This window comes from Erithacus rubecula (assembly GCF_903797595.1).
Source record: "Erithacus rubecula genome assembly, chromosome: 6".
NCBI lineage: Eukaryota > Metazoa > Chordata > Aves > Passeriformes > Muscicapidae > Erithacus > Erithacus rubecula.
The window spans coordinates 7,129,635-7,146,779 of NC_136688.1; the positions used below are offsets into that span (position 1 = coordinate 7,129,635).

At 39.9% G+C, this 17,145-nt stretch overlaps 1 protein-coding gene across 1 annotated transcript; it reads left to right on the plus strand.

The window, feature by feature from the left end:
• Nucleotides 1-8,623: 8,623 nt before the first annotated feature.
• PSMA1 (proteasome 20S subunit alpha 1) lies at nucleotides 8,624-17,026 on the plus strand. Its single transcript, XM_079308076.1, has 10 exons — nucleotides 8,624-8,740; nucleotides 9,668-9,712; nucleotides 11,816-11,917; nucleotides 12,409-12,512; nucleotides 13,263-13,351; nucleotides 13,588-13,658; nucleotides 14,544-14,673; nucleotides 15,320-15,399; nucleotides 16,081-16,185; nucleotides 16,678-17,026. Exons 1-10 carry the CDS (start codon nucleotides 8,738-8,740, stop codon nucleotides 16,732-16,734), a joined length of 786 nt encoding a protein of 261 aa, XP_079164202.1. The 5' UTR covers nucleotides 8,624-8,737; the 3' UTR covers nucleotides 16,735-17,026.
• Nucleotides 17,027-17,145: the final 119 nt, after the last annotated feature.

The following is a 17,145-nucleotide window of genomic DNA, read 5'->3' on the forward strand; positions in this document are numbered from 1 at the left end:
TGAAGTCAGGCCAAGCTTTTCAAGTTACTTGGAAAGTTTGTATTAAGTGTCAAAATGGCCTGCAGATGTTTAACTTATGTGAACCTTAATCAGGAGAATGGGGTACTTCCCATGTATTGTTAATTGCTTCATCACCAGGAATAGTTCACAATGCACATGTAACATTTTTAGCTATGGAATGCAAACAATATGTTCCAAGAGTCAAAAGCTCTTTCTTCTGATAAGAAACCTGCCATCATTTTCTTCCTTTTCCACCTTTTGTCCCCCCACTTTTCACCTCACTTTTCCATATGGACAGGCTTGAGAAGCTCGTGTCTTAAAAAGCTTTCTTGATGATTAGGAGTAAGCTAAAGACAGTTTGAATAAGGCAAAGATTCCATACTCTCTTTATCAGCTGCTCTGTTTCTGTTCACCCTCACCTGTACCAGTGCTCCAGGCCAGATATTCTTACTGATGGCAGTAGGGGAAGGCACAAGTATCACCCTCCTGCATGGTGACAATGGGACAACAAGCACAAACCTATTTCTACTAATTGAGTTGAAACATTCTCTGAATCAAAATGATCCCTCATTTCATATAGTGTGGATTGATGGCTCCCAACCTGGAAACTTCTTCAGTTTTCTTGCTGCTAAGGGAGGTTTATAGTCTATTTTGTTTGGGTTCTGCTCTGGGGTCCTGAAAGGTGCACTGATCTTGGTTAATTGTTTCCTAATCTCAGATGATCTTTCCCTTTGCACTGATAGCCAATACTCCATGGCAGCTTTCTCTTTATACCCACTGAGATCATTAGCACTAGTGTCAGGATCATTGTTAATTAGGTTTTTGGGTTCTTCAGGACCAAATATCAAAATACCTTATTATCCCACCAACACAACTAGAGAATTGCTTCTGAGCATTCTGTTTCAATCAGATAGGGAAAGAGCAGTATTCCAAAGACAAAACCTCATACCTGGGACTCTGATTCCTCAATGAGACCTTAGTAGTGTGTCAGCTCCATGATCATTGTGATAACTGGAGAAGCTTGTCAGACCTGCAACATCACACTACCTGTTTTCCAGAGAGCCCTAAAACAGCCTATTGCCTGTTATATAGTTTAAGAAAAACATCTCCCTGTGGCCAACATCTTCTGCTCCCTTCAGTGCATCAGAAGTACTTTCCAAGGCTGCTTCTCTAAAAAGTCAGGAGTTACTTGTGCTCCATAAAAGTCTGGACTCTTCAGCCTCATTTTAGTTCCACATTTGGAACTACCTTGTGTGCTTCTCAAACTATATCTGCACGATCTTTGACCATCTGGTGACCTTTATCAGGTTACTGCCTAAAGATTTTTGCCAGAAGTTTGACACTCCAATTATTGAGGGTCATATATCATCTAGAACAATCCTGCAAGCCTCACTTGACACAGCAGGGACAGCAGTCTGTGCTTTCACTGCCCCCTTATTTCTTAGGGAATTTTCTTGGCTTCCATGTTTCCAGGAAAAACAAAACCATTATAAAGAGATTCTTGAGCATCCCTTCCAAAGGAGCATTGCAGTCCACAAAGGGAGTGAGCTGGAACATCATACCAGAAGTAAGCAGAAGTGACAGGAAATTATTTACTCCTCTACCGGCTGTTTTAGTCAAATTTTGTCTTTTATTAAAGTATAGACTTTTTCATGGATGAGTCTGAGGAATTTTATTATTTGACTTTTCTTGTAAGTATCCATTCTCCCAGGTCTTTGCAGCAGACTCTCTCTCTAGGAGTTGTGCCTGAAAGACTTGAGATGGGAAGGAGGTAAGCTGTTCTCTCCAGAAGTAAATATATCAGGTATCAGACACATTTGCTAGCAATCTGCCCGGGTTCTTGAATGAGCTGGGAAACAGATTAGATCAATCAAGCATCTATACCACATGCAGGAAGTCCATGCAAATATTCTTGAGACTTTTCTACAAGGAATGTGCTTAACCAAGACCTACTCTTCCCATGGATGTGAATAGGAAATGCCAGTCTTTATACTCGACTGGCTTTCACTCTTTTGCAACCAATTCTTAAAGGAGGCAGATGTATTCATGTCCTTTTATATTCTTTCTATTTTACTGCCCAGAGTGATCTTTTTTCTCTTCAGAGAAATACCATAATTAATAGAAGAACAAGTAAAAGCACACAGAAAAGACTACTTTATTTTCCTTGTCCTCCTTGTCAGAAATTCTGCTCTGTTTCCAGGATGGTGCTGGGTTCCTCTATCAGCTCAATCTATTTGCTCTTTTAGTGGTGCACTTCCAGTTTTCCCAGCACTTGGTTTTATTGCTACAATAATAATTGTACCTTGAAGGGTTTGTTAATATATTTTTCTCCTTTATCTGCTAGTTTTCAAGTAGGTTTTGGATATCACACTTGTTTCTTCTGTTTCACCATTTTAAGGTGATAATACTTATGCAGCAGTGCAGATTAAGAAATGGCATTTCCTGAGCTGAGAAACATTCTCTGAAATTCACATTTGCTTCACTTTGCAGAAGTGTATAATGAGTTCATCCCTGGCTAGAAACCAGAGAAAGTTGGTCAGTTTCTAACATTTCAATGCTCAAAAGTCTGCTAAAGGAGAGGTAAACTCCTCCTGAGAATTAAATACTGCTGTCATTTTACTGGTATATTGCACAATGCTGTGTTACTAAAAACTTTGTAAAAATACAAATATGCATGATGAAGTTGTTATAGTGTCAATTCCTGATGTATTTTTAAATTTGTTTCCTTTTTTGTGGCTAATCAGATTTAGACCAAAACCCAGAAGACCATTCACTAATCCATTGCTGGAGGGTGATACTCAGTATCTAGATTAATCCTTTAAACTCACTAGGCAGATGTTATGACACGAAATTTGGAGATTTAATATTGTAACTATCAGCTTTGAATAAAAGCAGATCTAAAATATATTTTATATACTTTCCTAATTTGTTTTAAATTTGGCAGTACCAAGTTTATGTTCAAGATCTAAGTAAAACTGTGGCTATACTGAAGCAAGTCAGTCAAAAAAGCCCCACTGGAAATGTCCTAAAGAGTGTAACCCAGAAACTGGATTTTAAAATCCAGGTTGAATGTATTCTGAAGAAATGATTCATGAGACTGATTTGCATTATAAATATACACTGCTGTCACTTTAGAAAAAGTTACAATATGAAAGGGCAAGTTACATACATGGGTGAAGCTTGGTTATTATTGATAGGGAAGCAGCACCAGGGAATACTTTAAATTACTTTGTATAAGTGATTTTCTGGATAAGATCCTAAACAAATTAACTTAATGTTTTGCTTGAGTGGTAAGAAGAGTATTTTTGTCTGAAACTAATCTAACATGTTGAGTATTGTGTAAAGGTAATAGTGAGAATACAGAATTTGCTAAAAGGAGCATTCTGTTTGAGAGGAGATTATTTTGTAACTTTCACCCATGCGATTTTGTGCAATACAAAAAGAAATACAAAAAGAAATACAAATCCATTCATATTCCCTGCTAACTGTAGGCAAGAAGGTGTCCAGGGCTTTCTGGTAGTTATATTGCCATGATGCATTTCTAATCACATAACAAAAAATTGATAGTCTCTATCACTGGTCCCTTGAAAATCCTAAGGCATGTATTCAATTTCCAACCTGGAAAATATCTTGCCGTGTTTATTATCATAACACATGTGAAAGGGTCTATATAAATTTAGGAAGAATCTTCTGATTTCCCAGTCTATTTTTTAAAATTTCTTTTTTAAAATTTCTGTGCTCCAAGCGTGAAGCCTTTCATTTGGTAACAACTTTTGTCTGAATAGTCATTATTCCCATTCTTTTAATGATGTGATAAACACAGCTTAAAAATATTTTCATGCCATGGAATCTGTTGTGAATGAGACACCTGTAGCCACAAATTTATTTGATACATACTTCTTAAAATCAAAACCAGGCATGCACATGTGTGACTCTATAGTGATATGCTAATAACAAATGCAGAGGTTTTTACATACTCAGTCACTACATTCAAGGCAGGGTTATATCAAGGTGGTCTGGAATTAATTTAGAGCTCTTCTTGGCCCACCACTGAATCCTTCCAGGGACCAGGCATAGAAGCCAAGGGTTGAGCCAAATACTCTGGATTTAGAATTATCCTAACATCAATGGAATTTTTTCATAATTTAAGCATGTGTGATGCAGTGTCTGAGCTCTGTGATCTGTCAGAATTATCGCAGACAACAGACACAGCAGTGCCAGAAGCCCTCTCACATTTGTCAGGACAGGATTAAATTTCTGCTTGCATTGTTGTTAGTTTAAGAATACATGCAATAAAGATGACAGTGCCAAAAGAAATTTGTTCTATGAAAACTGGGATATGGATGACAGCAAAGCTGTTAAAATCCATGTAGCAAAATTAGGAGCTTGGCAAAAAGTAAAAAAAAAAACTGGCTGATGACAGCAGAATTTTTAAGACTAAAGGCCTACTCAAACATCTATTTTTCCTTCATATTAATTCTCTATTGTTGTCTTTCCTAATCAAAAACTGAATCCACAGTTAAGAATGGGCTGAGATTTTTAAAAATGTGGTCTACAAATACCAGAACCATTGCCTAAACAGTGACTGACTATTACAATGTTCAACTCTCCCACAGAACTTGAAAATGCCTGTAAAAAGAATTGTCACATAAATCCTTAATGCTTTGCCACAGATAGTACATCATTCCTAGGGCCTTTTCTCTCTCTCTTTTTTTCCCCTTTTTTTCTCTTTTCTTTTTTTTTTTTTTTTTTTTTAGTTTAATATCCACTGGAAAATTTGTTTCTGTTTGTGAATGTCTTTCCATTTTTCAAGCAGAAATTTTTGGCACCAGTAGATGTGGCAAAAATATTGTGAACATTTTATTGTGTGATCTACATATAAGCACTCATTGTAAAATATTTATGGCATATAAATGCATAAGTAAGAAGGTAATACTTTGTCCAATCATTAATTTAATATGACAACCCTGTTGGTGGTAAGGAAATGGGATCCATTAGTGGTCTCATGGCTTTATTTCTATGCCATGCTGTTATTTCCTATCTGTGATGACTCTTACATAGGGAGAAATCTTGAACCTAACAGAGACAGTGTTTATTCATGAATCTGTTCACCATTCTGTCTCAAAATGTTATATCCACTGCTGAAGGTTTGATGATGCTTTGGTTTTGATTCAGGTATACTCAAAAATAGTTCCAACAATATGAATCAACAGAGCAGTTAATGTATTTGGAAGAGCTTATGCAGCTATATGCCCACTGAAATGGATCTTTTATCCACAAAAACTTAATAACTGCCATTCTTTTTCATTGAAATGAAAAGCTTAGCAGATTTTCTGGTAACTGCAACAGTATCCCTCATAACTCTCCATAAATTATGATAATAATTCTTGATGACTCAGACAATTCTATGTATGCTGTTTAAATCATAACTTCTAGGTTAGCAAGCAATTTACAGCTCAAAATACATTTTTCTTGTACAATAAAAGCAGATTGTAAAGAAACTCTTCCTCACTCACAGAGTGAAGAAATAAATTTCATGTCCAAGAAATAGCTAGCAATAACATCCATCCTAATTTACCTCTAAATATATTTTTGTTCTATTCAAAGAACCTACAAATAAAAACTATTTCCATGAAGTGGATATGCTACAACAGCTCTGCTGTGTTGAACCTTGTGCCCTTGTTTGTTCCAGAAATGGAGAGAAAGAGCCAGACTCTTTCCTGCAGTTCTCTTTCCACAGGGATTATTTAAGCCTGCTTTCAGCATTGCCTGGTCTTTCCTAGCCAGCTCTGATGATCAAGCAAGGTTAGTTGCCCTGTAGGCCTGTCCTGAAAAGGTCAACTGACGTCAGTCCAGAAAAGCTATGGATTAAAAAAAGTTAGGAGTGGACTTTAAAATGTGAGTAGTTAACATCTCTTGTGACAGAATATTCCAGTGATTTAAATTGGTCAGTGGTTTAAAAATGGCAAAAAATATCTTTGGCAACATGAATGCAAGTTTGTCATAGAGACTGAAATGTCTGCACCTCTACTAATGTACCAGCAAAAGAATGATAAAGAAATCTGGTATAATTTCTATAGAGGATTTTTAATATAATTTATGTATTTCCTATTTACAGTATTAATACAAACTGTTAGATTTTTTTCTTTGTAAGAACTTCTGAGATTGTCTTTAAATGATTTTAAAGACAAGTATGCACATTTATAGCAGCTGTCAAATTTTTATTTTTAGCCTTAACCTATTTGATGAAAATGTCATCAAATACTACATATGCCATTACACCAAGACTTCTAATTAAGTAGTCTTGTCACCATATATCTATTAATGAAGCAAATCTCTTACCTGTATTAAATCCAAATATGGACTGTTCACATTGTCAGGCAGTAAGACAGTTCTCAAAATAACTGAGTCAAAATGCTCAGTCCTGAACACATTGTGACTGCACTGCTATTTGTGGGCAACCACTTGTCCATCTGACAGGAGTGGCTCTGTGATCTCTCTGGGATCTACCCTTCCCCTTCTCCAAGGGGATGGGGGCGCTGCCTTCATTCAGTCTGTCTCTCACTCTGGCACAAGAGTTTTCTTTCTTCTCTTTTGGCAACGTGCAGCCCCTGGGAGTGCTCCCAGAGTGTTGCCACTGACCCCAGAGGAGCCAATCTTTTGCCAAAAAACTCCATCTAACTCCAGGAGCGTAGCACACAGGGGTTAATGTGGGCTGATGGTGAGTGGTGTCCCAAAAGGGACTGGCAGGGATGTTGTTTCCTCTCGTGAATCAGCAGAAGTGGAGGCATAATGGCCTTGCCTTTCAGTTGCTGTACATTAATCTCTGCAGAGCAGTGCCTGTCATCACTCAGATGTCAGATGCTGTTTATAACTCTGCTGGAAACACAGCATAGAATAAAACAGGCTCATTAGTTTCTCTTGAGACTGTATATGCATGGTTTAGGTTAGCCATGCTTTCAGTGCTGCACTTAGCTCAAAGGTTGTAGCAGCAGCATTGGTGGCTCTGAAAGTTGTCCAGCCTGTGAATTCACCCAGTTGCTCTCTCAATACGTGACCAAAAGACCATGATGTGTTCATGTGCAGAGGTTACCCCAGCACAGGTATGACACCACTCAGAAGTGCCCCCTCGGCTTGGCTTGAACCTGCTGCTTTTAATGACACCCCGAACCAGAGCTGCAGGACAGAGAGAAGCCTTGAATCCATTCAGCATCTCTGTGCCAGCCGTGATTTGGCAAGAGTTCAAAGCCTTTCCTCATTTGTCTGCTATTTAGACTGAGGGCTTCTACTCCTTACTGTCATCCTTTATATGAAGTTATTCCATAATTTGAATCCTTTCTACTTTTCTCAGTTCCACCTAATTTCAAGGTGGGAAACAAGAGTCATGGCCAGTGTTAATGGTGTCAGATGCACTTTATGGTTTTTTTCTCCTTCCTAATAATTCCTTACATTTAATTTGGACATTACTGAGCACTGAACTTGTTTTCGTAGAGCTATCAATTGGGTATTCATTGCTCTGAAGTCATCCTGGTTATCAGGTGGCCAATTTTTTCCTGACTTAGATTCTTTTAATAAGTAGTTCGTTTAAATGTGAGGATAGTTTTAGCTTTATTTTTCAGTCCTGTACTCTTTTATATTGTGATGTCTCAATGCAATATATTAATTGCTGCTCATCATTCACTTTTTCACTCTGCAATTAAATTTGTAGCATAAGCAAAATGCTTCCTTTCTGGTGCGATGCCTTTGTTATCTGAAAAAGAGCTATTAGATTTCATCTTGTTGGTTTTGCCTTTCTCACCTTCCGAATCGACACATTACACCTTCAATTCAAATACTTCGACGAGGAATAGGCTGGGTGCTCTTTAACACCAGAACTGAGACAAAAGCAGGAACACACCTCCAACCCTCTGGCTTTAGCTCTGCCTGTAGAGAACTCGTCCTGAGCCTAAAGGGCAAGAAGGAGCGTCCAGAAGGAAGTGAATGACTTCCTCCCACGGTAAGCACTTCCCAGTTCCAGCGATTATTCCTGCCTCCGGCATCCTCGTGTCGCTGCCTTGGGAATACAGAGCAGCTGCGCTGCCCCAGCCCCTTCGCTGCAGAATAAATCTTTAATGTGGACATCTGGGGAGCTCGGCTTTGACTGTATTTTGTTCCCGGGAAAATACTTGGGTTGTTATTCAATAAACCTACAACAGTTCACACAGCTTCCAAAAGTTCTTCATTTATGCGGCGTTATCGATATTCTCCAGGAGGTTTCGCAGCCTTTTTGTCGCTCGGTTCTATCAAAACTAACGCAGGTGTTGCCAAAAAGAGGGGAAATGTCTGTGAGCTGTTCTGTCACCGTGGGCGGGGAGAATGGAGCTTTAGGGAGTCCCTCATTGCTGCGGGAAGTTATTGGGGAATGGCATTGGAGAGGCTGCGGGAATACCCACTTGGAAGCTCCGTCAGACCCGAAAGGCGTTCATCTCGCTTCATAAAATATTTATATATCCTGTCCCCACACAAAAGCCGTGAGGAAAGGAAGTAGTTTCCGAACCAAATAAACTTCTTTTATTCATCAGGACGCCCAAAAATGCCCAAACAATTGACGCGGCCGAAGAGCGGCGCGGGGCAGTGCGCAGGCGCGGCGCATCGATGAGTCGGCGCTCGGCCGGCGCCGCCTGCCCGCTCCCAGCCCGCAGCGCTCGCTGCCCCGCGCCGCCCGCCGCCGCCGCCGCCGCCGCCGGGAAGCCGCAGGATGGTGAGGGGCGCCGCGCCGCCGCGGGGGCACGGGCCGGGACACGGAGCCCCGCCGCCTGCCCGCCTGCCCGGCCGGCACGGGGGAGCCGGCAGAGCGGGCGGCAGGCAGCGGGCCCGTGAGTAAGCAGTTCCCGGGCCACGCGGGGCCGCGGGCGGGACTGGGCCTCGCTGCCGGCGTGAGAACGAATGGAGCGGGGAGCGGGCCCTGCTGCGGTCCCGGGACAAAGACTGCCGAGGCCCTGGGGGGATCCGTGGAAATAATATCTCCCGGGGTCTGGAGCATCTCTGTTAGGAGGAGACTGCGGGAGCTGGGCCTGTTGGGGCTGGGAGGGATCTCATCAATGCACACAGATATCTCAGAGGCGGGCCAAGAGCGTGGTGCCCAGGGACAGGACGAGGAGCAATGGCCCTAAACTGGAACAAAAAAAGCTCTAACTCAACGTGAGGAAAATCTTCGTCACACTGAGGGTGTGAGAGCACTGGGACAGCTGCCCAGGGAGATCCTGGAGTCTCCCTCTGTGCAGACATTCAAACCCACCTGATGTGTTCCTGTGTCACTGCTGCTGTGACCCTGCCTTGGCAGGGGGTGGGACTGGTCCCTTCCAGCTAACAGTTTGACAAAAGGAGGTTAACAGAGTAAGAACTTTGTCACAGAAAGGGTGATAATTGAAATGGCTGCCTGGGGAGGTGGTGGAGCCACCACCCCTGAAGGTGTTTGGGGAGACTGGCTGTGGCACTCAATGCCGTGGTCTAGTTAACAGGGTGGTGTTCAGCCATGGACTGGACTCGATGTATCAGAGATCTTTCCAACCTTATTGATTCTGGGATCTTGTAGTGCTGGGATTCTGTGGAAAGAACCAGGCCTTCCTTCAGGAACACTCTGTTAGCTTATTAGGGATACTAATGAGTTTTACTTTGTTCATTCCAGTTTCGCAACCAGTATGACAATGATGTCACGGTCTGGAGCCCGCAGGTAAATCTTTCTTCACTTGCTCACTGGGGTTTTGCTTTTTGGGTTTTCTGCACCTCACAGCAGTGGTATTACAGTCACAAAGGTTGTGTTCAGGTGCCTGAAGCTTCCTGTAGGCTGCTCCTCTCTCCCTTTGTAGGCAGTAGGTGTCCAGAAAGCCCTCAGCACATCCCTGTCTGCTGCTGTATGAACCTGAGTGGTGCTTACCTGGGCCTTGTCCCCTCCAGGTGCTTAAGGCAGTTGCTTTTAAATGTGCCTGTGAGGTACAAAAGAGATGCTATTATTTTCATGTGATTGGACTAGATGATCTGTAAAATTCCCTTCCAACCCAAACCATTCCATGACTCTATGATCCATTTACAGAGCTACAATAACTTGGTAAGTAAGGTACAAAAATTATGAAACAGTTTCAATCTGCCCAGTGTTAGGCCATTGCTAGGAGTTTCTCTCTTCTGTCTAGTAGATAATATGGAAAAATAACTATTTTATAATTCAAGTGACATTTGCATTTGAATTTGAAATTTTGTTCCCTCTGAATCAGTTTCACACTGTGTATTGTTACTGAAAACATACATTGTTTATTCTGAAACTTACACAGGTTGTGTTGAAAATAAATATTGTGGAATTTTAAAAGCCACCATCAGCTGAGGTATTTAATACTGCCTCTTCTCTCACTGTGGATATTTTAAGACAGAATACTAATAGAAAATCAGAGCCTTGGAAAAAGACTAGTTTATATATTCAGCAAAACTAGAGATTTATTTAAAATGTGAGTAGCAAATTGTATTAGTATAAAGCTAATGTATCATTAGTTTGTGAGTTTGTATTGCTACTGAAATTCTTTATCATTTGTACTATTGCATGTGAGATACATTTTCCATACAGTGCAACAGAGGCTGTCTTCATGAAGAATGAAATAAACAATCTTGAATATTTCCCTTTTTTTTAGTGAATACCATGATAGCTGTAGGTGCCTTTGAACTGTTCTCATCCCTTTTAATTATTGTGTTTCTCTGGCAGGTTCTGATTCACATAATCTTTTTTTTATCTTATCTGTTGCTTTTAAAGTTACTTTTAAAACTCAAGCATTTTCTTGGGACTTTTAGCAAACATTGCAAAATCCTCAACAGCACAAGTTTGTATGGTTTTCTTAAATTGCTTTGAAAATATTAATAGTGTAGAGTTTTTTTTCCTAAAAAAAGACATTTAAAATTGCTGCTGTGCTGCAATTGCTACTCCATCTATTCTTGTAGGTGAGGCAGTGATGTGATGCCATAGTAGTTTTTGGCACTGTTAATACAGGAGCAAATCATACTTTATTGGGAGATGTTTTCAAATATGGTAGTAAAGAAAAGGAAATAGGAGATTTAAAAACTTGGTTTCACATTTTTACAGTCATGCCTGCTGTTCCTGACAGTTGGCAAATTCATATTGGACAAGTCACAGAGATCCAGTGCTGCTCTTTGCAGGAAATTCCAGTTATAACAGGAGATGAAATTCTACACTAGGGTCTTTCTAGTAGACTTAAATAAAGAACCTTATGCCAAAAATCCCCAACAACCTATGGGAAGGTGGTATCCTGTAGATCCCTTGCACATCCACCATGACAGCTACTGCATTCCATTCCTTCCCAGCTGGTGGGATGCAGCTCCATGGTGAACTGTTGCTTGCAGGATAGGATTGCCTGTGTTGGCTGTCTGACATGGGCTGGAGTGCTGAAAATGGGAAAACCTCAGTGGTTCTGTTAAATGGGCATTAAAGCTCCTGGCCACCTCTACAGAACTTGCAGGGACTTCATTTTCTTTGAGACCTCTACTCCTGTTTCAGACTTGACTGCAGTTGGCCAATAACTTGTTCAGAAGTTATTGGGGAATGGCTGGTGAGACACAACAATTGCATAAGACTCATTTCTTCAGCAAACCCAATTACAAGTTAAGTGTCCAACTTCAGCTGGAAGTTCTGTCTGAGTCATACTGATTTAACCTGTTATGTAGTAAGTGTCCCCACTGGGGTGGGGAATCAAAGGTCTGAAAATGCAAACCCATTGGAAACTGGTTCAGAGAATTGACTAGAGAGTGGCTGATGACCTTCAACTTGGTTTTGCAGGGCAGAATTCATCAAATAGAATATGCCATGGAAGCTGTGAAACAAGGCTCAGCTACTGTGGGGCTGAAGTCGAAAACACACGCTGTCCTGGTGGCTCTCAAGGTAACTTCTGAACTCTGGTCTCAGTGGGGACAGTAATGTTCATAGAAAAGTTTTGGTTTGGCAAATTAGTTTTGTGCAGTCTGTACTTGGACATGAAATGTAAATGCAATTGCAGATTCCCTTTGCTTGAGTACTGAAATATTTCCAGTACCTATGCAAAGCAGATCTTCGCAAAATGGTGAAAGAAATGGGTGGAAGAATATTTTCCTTTAACAAATGTGTTCCTTTTTTTTTCCTTTCATTTGTTATTGAGCAGTAAATCTATTCCTTTCTTTTCCCAAAACTTGAATGAGTCTCTGTTCTTTCATTTGTTCTGAGAGAACTCAAGTGGAATTAGGTTTTTCTTGTCATCTGTTGCAAGTTTATAAATTTATTTTCTTTTTTACTGTTTCATGAACATACTCAGTTGTTGTTATAAATGTTAGCAGATTTCTCCTCAGTGCTTGGCAGATTGTTCAGTTTGAGACATAGCTTTCTCCTTTTATGCATAGAGAGCACAGTCTGAGCTGGCAGCTCATCAGAAAAAAATCCTGTACGTTGACAACCATATTGGTATCTCAATTGCTGGACTTACTGCCGATGCAAGACTCTTGTGGTGAGTATCCTGCTTGTTGACATACACAGTGCTGCAATAATGAGGGAAAGTTCATTCAGACTATTGCAAATGACATTTTCTGCTTGGCTAAGGATTAGTCTTGAGTTGCTGCTTTGTTGTATTATGCCAAAGACCTCAGCATGAAATTCTGGCACGTTTTTAACTTGTTGGCAGAAATCTCATTTGTTTGGCCTAAAATTTTGCTCTTTGGTTTTGTTACAAGTAAAACAGTCCTGTCTGGTTTTCTCAGTGTGATAGGGTTTCCAAGCAGTCTGAGAAACTCCATCACTTCTTTTCCTCTGACAGCTGCTTCTGTGTACACACATTTGAGAAAGTTATTAAACACATCCAGCGCTGTTTGTGTGGGCTCCAGGGGGAACTCTGATCAGAAGGGGTGGGAATGATTTCTGAAATGAGTTTTAATTGCTGCAGTGTCACAAAGCAATGTTACCATTTAACCTTGCCATTTTTCCAGAGGATCCATCTGTTGCCTGCATGAACTTCCACCTTCTTTGCATTTGTATGGCTGAAATACCCAGTTTATATTTTATCAAACCTGTGGTCAACTTTCTCAATAACAATGATAGGTCATGTAGAAATGAAATCATGGAAAGCCTTTGACCCTTTTTCTCAATGAGCAGAGCTGAAACAAAAATGCTTACCTTAGCAGATGAGCCTTGAGACAAAACCTCATGGTGTCTTTGCACTGATTTGAATTTTTAATTATTTTCTTTTATTTTTGCTCCCTAGCAATTTCATGCGTCAGGAGTGTTTGGATTCTAGATTCGTGTTTGATAGACCTCTTCCAGTTTCTCGCCTAGTGTCACTAATTGGAAGCAGTATCCTTTTTTTATACACTTGTTATACTTTTATAGCTTTTTACTTCTTCATAAAATGACTTTCATCTATCACAAAAATTGAAAAAGTTTATTGGACAGTTCTTCATTCACACTGCATGTGTATGCTTTTGGAGAATATCCCATAAGGATACATTTTGATCCATCTCTGCTTGGTTTAGGAAATCTCTTGGGTAATGACCATGTAATTTTGAGATTGTTTCCTTAGCTCTCTTAAGAAACCCAGATTCCAACTCAGCGCTACGGCAGGAGGCCCTATGGAGTAGGACTGCTCATTGCAGGCTATGATGTGAGTAAGCTGCTCTGGCTGCTTCTGATCTGCAGGAACATGTGCTTAGGGAAACTTTGTGCAACAAAAAGATGTTGAGAGAGAAAGATGGAAGAGGCAGACTCGTCAAAATTCTCTGAATAAGGAAATAGTTTTCTGTATCTTACCCTAGAACATAACTCAGAAGTGTTAATTAATAGCTAATCCTACCTGCACTTACTGAGTATTTTTAGGTGCAAAACTGTAATTTGTTTATGTAAATATTTTGCTATTGGTTTTGGATGCTCACAAACTATTATTTTAAAGACTTCCAGTAAGAAAAAATGGATGTGGAAATCACTGCTGGCCTCTCTGTCACTTGTTTAGCAGCTACATTTTTCTTAATGCAGCACACAGAGAATCTCTGTCCTCAAGCCTGTTGACATGAGAATGGTTGGATGAAATTATGATATTGCCTGAAATTTTGAATGGCATGGTTTAGTCTACAGCACGTTTTTACTTTTTTTGTAGATAAGACAGAATGTGTGTAAAATACCCCCTTCACTCCATGAAGTAGGGAGCATACATAAGCACAGTGCAATTTGTAGAACAAAGAAACACTTTTTGTGCCAGTCATCATGTCCATTTAAAAGCTGCAGATTAACAAAGTGGAAAACAAGGGGTTTGGGTGGGGTTTTTTTTATTATTATTGTTATGGGTTTTTAAGCAACAGTTTCAAAGGAATTGCATAAGAACAGTGATATGACCAGCAATAAAATATATATAAAATAGTTTCTGTGCACACATGTAGGTGTGATGTACCATGAAGCAAAACTCCTTTAGAAAATTCCATACTGCAGCAGCAGAGTTGGTTTGAATAGATATATTTGTTTAACATTCTCTGGGGGTTTTCTCCTCTCTTTGTAGGATATGGGTCCTCACATCTTCCAGACTTGTCCCTCTGCAAACTATTTTGACTGCAAAGCAATGTCCATTGGTGCTCGCTCACAGTCAGCACGAACTTACTTGGAGAGGCACATGACTGAGTTCACTGACTGTGAGTAATGGAACTCTACCCTCTGATATTCATCAATTCTGCAGTCTACCTCCTGCTGCCACTCCATCCTTCTGCATTTAGTGAGATGAAGATAAATTGTGTGAGCTGAGTTTGGCGTAACTAAATCTGCACAAAGACAAAATTGTAGAGGATGTGGTTGAGATTTTCATGTCTTAGTATGTGGATGTTTATTACATGTCATGGAAAGAGAAGCCGTGCTCAGAAAAGCTGTGGAAAACTTAAAAAGCCTCTGCCCTTTTTAACCCAGGGAAAGTGTAATTGCTTCCATAGCAGAGCAGAGTTAGTATGTCAGGGCAAGTGTTTAAGTGCTACATTTAAAGAGGTGAATTTATTTTTGTATGGGGTGATGTTGGGGAACCATTGAGTATTTGGGGGAAAAAACCTTGGGTATCACTGAAAGCAAGGCAGGAGTCAAAAACAGATACACTTGACCTCAAAAATAGGGAAAGGCTAGTTTCTCAAGAAAAACTTTTATAAACAACTCTGCTCAGAAAGCAAAGGAGCTCTGGGAGTCAAGTTGACCAAGCTGATTTTGTACTTGTCAACTAGGATTAGGAAGAAGGGGAATGAGTGTCTAGAGGTAATACCATAAAGTTTGTCAATGTCTTTCTGATTCCATTTTAAGGTAATCTCAATGAACTAGTTAAACATGGACTGCGAGCCCTGAGAGAGACCCTTCCTGCTGAACAGGATCTGACCACCAAGGTAAAGACTACATTTCCTTTGCTGTTGTTACTTGAAAGTACTGTGACAAAATTCTTGTGGAGTAGGGCTGGCACTGAAGTTTGGAATTTGAGTACTGATAGATAATATCATCTTCATTTCATGTCACCAGTTTATCTACTGTTCTGTGTTCATCTCACAAAAATAATGCTTTCACTAAGTAAGATGTTGTTTCTCTGGTGGCTTCACTCTATTTTAAGCTTTGATCAGTGTTTAAGATGCATTACATGCAGCTGTAGTATCCCAGCTTTGCACTGTAAGCACAGTCAGTAATTCTCCTGGGCAGCAAGTGAAGGTAATCCACCAACAGTTTATAGAGCATCCAGCATCACAAAACTGCACAAACTTTTGACAATGAATTGAATTGAGGAACTGCTGAAGAAGAAAATTCTAAGGATGTCTAATGATTTACCATTTTCCATGTTTATTTTATTCTTAGCTCAGCATGTTTTTTACAAGTCTTAAAGAACTGAAAATCAAAATGGGATTAAAAGAGGGGTTTTGAGAAATTGTGTGTGTTATTAGAAAGAAAGCAAAATGAAAGAAATTGATGGCTTTACTTGGAAGATATTGAAACACGATAGCTTTTGTAAGAAAAAGCTGTAAAGCCAAAGTTTGTTGCAAGAAAATGCTTCTCATTGCTTCCAACCCTTTGCTTGACAGAATGTTTCAATTGGAATTGTGGGCAAAGACATGGAGTTTACCATCTATGATGATGATGATGTAGCACCATTCCTAGAAGGTCTTGAGGAGAGACCACAGAGAAAGGTGAGTGGTTCAGGTATGAATAAATAGGCTTAGTTGAAAGACAATAATTAGATGTGATGTATTATGTTTGAAATAAATTCAGCTCTACTACTGTAGCAGAGTTTTAGGAAGGTAATTTTTTAAAATATGAAGTTACTATACGAACACTGTATAATCTTAACTGATAATTCAGATGCTTATTAAATCAATTTATGCTGGATTTATGCCAGGCTATTCCAATGTCATCTTCTTTTTCATCTCTGATCAAGTACAAGTTTTCACTGTTTTCCAACAGAAGTGGTTGCATATGTTTCTCATGCCCTTTGCAAGATGCCTCCATAGTCTCCTAATTACCAGCTGTGTCCTGCTTGTGCTTAATTTGGATAACAGTAATTTGTGAGCTGTTGGCTGACACGAGCTGCATTTACCACTTGTGGTGCTCCAGTGGGGAAAAAGCTGATTTGTTAGGTGTTGTCTTCTGGCTTCCTAAAATGTCTCTTTTCTCTCTCTAAGCCTGTTCCACCTGTTGAAGAAGCCGTGGAGAAGGCAGAGGAGCCAATGGAGCACTAGTTGGTGGATGAGTTCCTCTGTTAATGTATAATTATCCAGGAACATTTATCCATTTGCTGGTAACTTTATCCTCACCTATATATGTTTTCTGATGCTACATTCTGAGGATTGCTTGTAAAGAAGGAAATCAACCAACCCACCTATCCTTAAAAGGCAGGAGGACATATCTGGGTGTAACTGCTTGGAGAAGAAAGGTGTAATCATTTTCTAAATAGTACATTATACTGTTTTATAAAGAAAAGATACTGTCTTTAACTCATAAGGACAAGTGGAAATAAATCACTTTCTCTGATTCTGCTGTAAGTTTTTTTTTAAGTCTGAAAAAACAGCTATCCACAAATACCAGTGTCATATCAAGGTGGTGTTGTGTATCTGACCATTTGTCAAAGTGAGTGTTTGCTTACTGTGTAG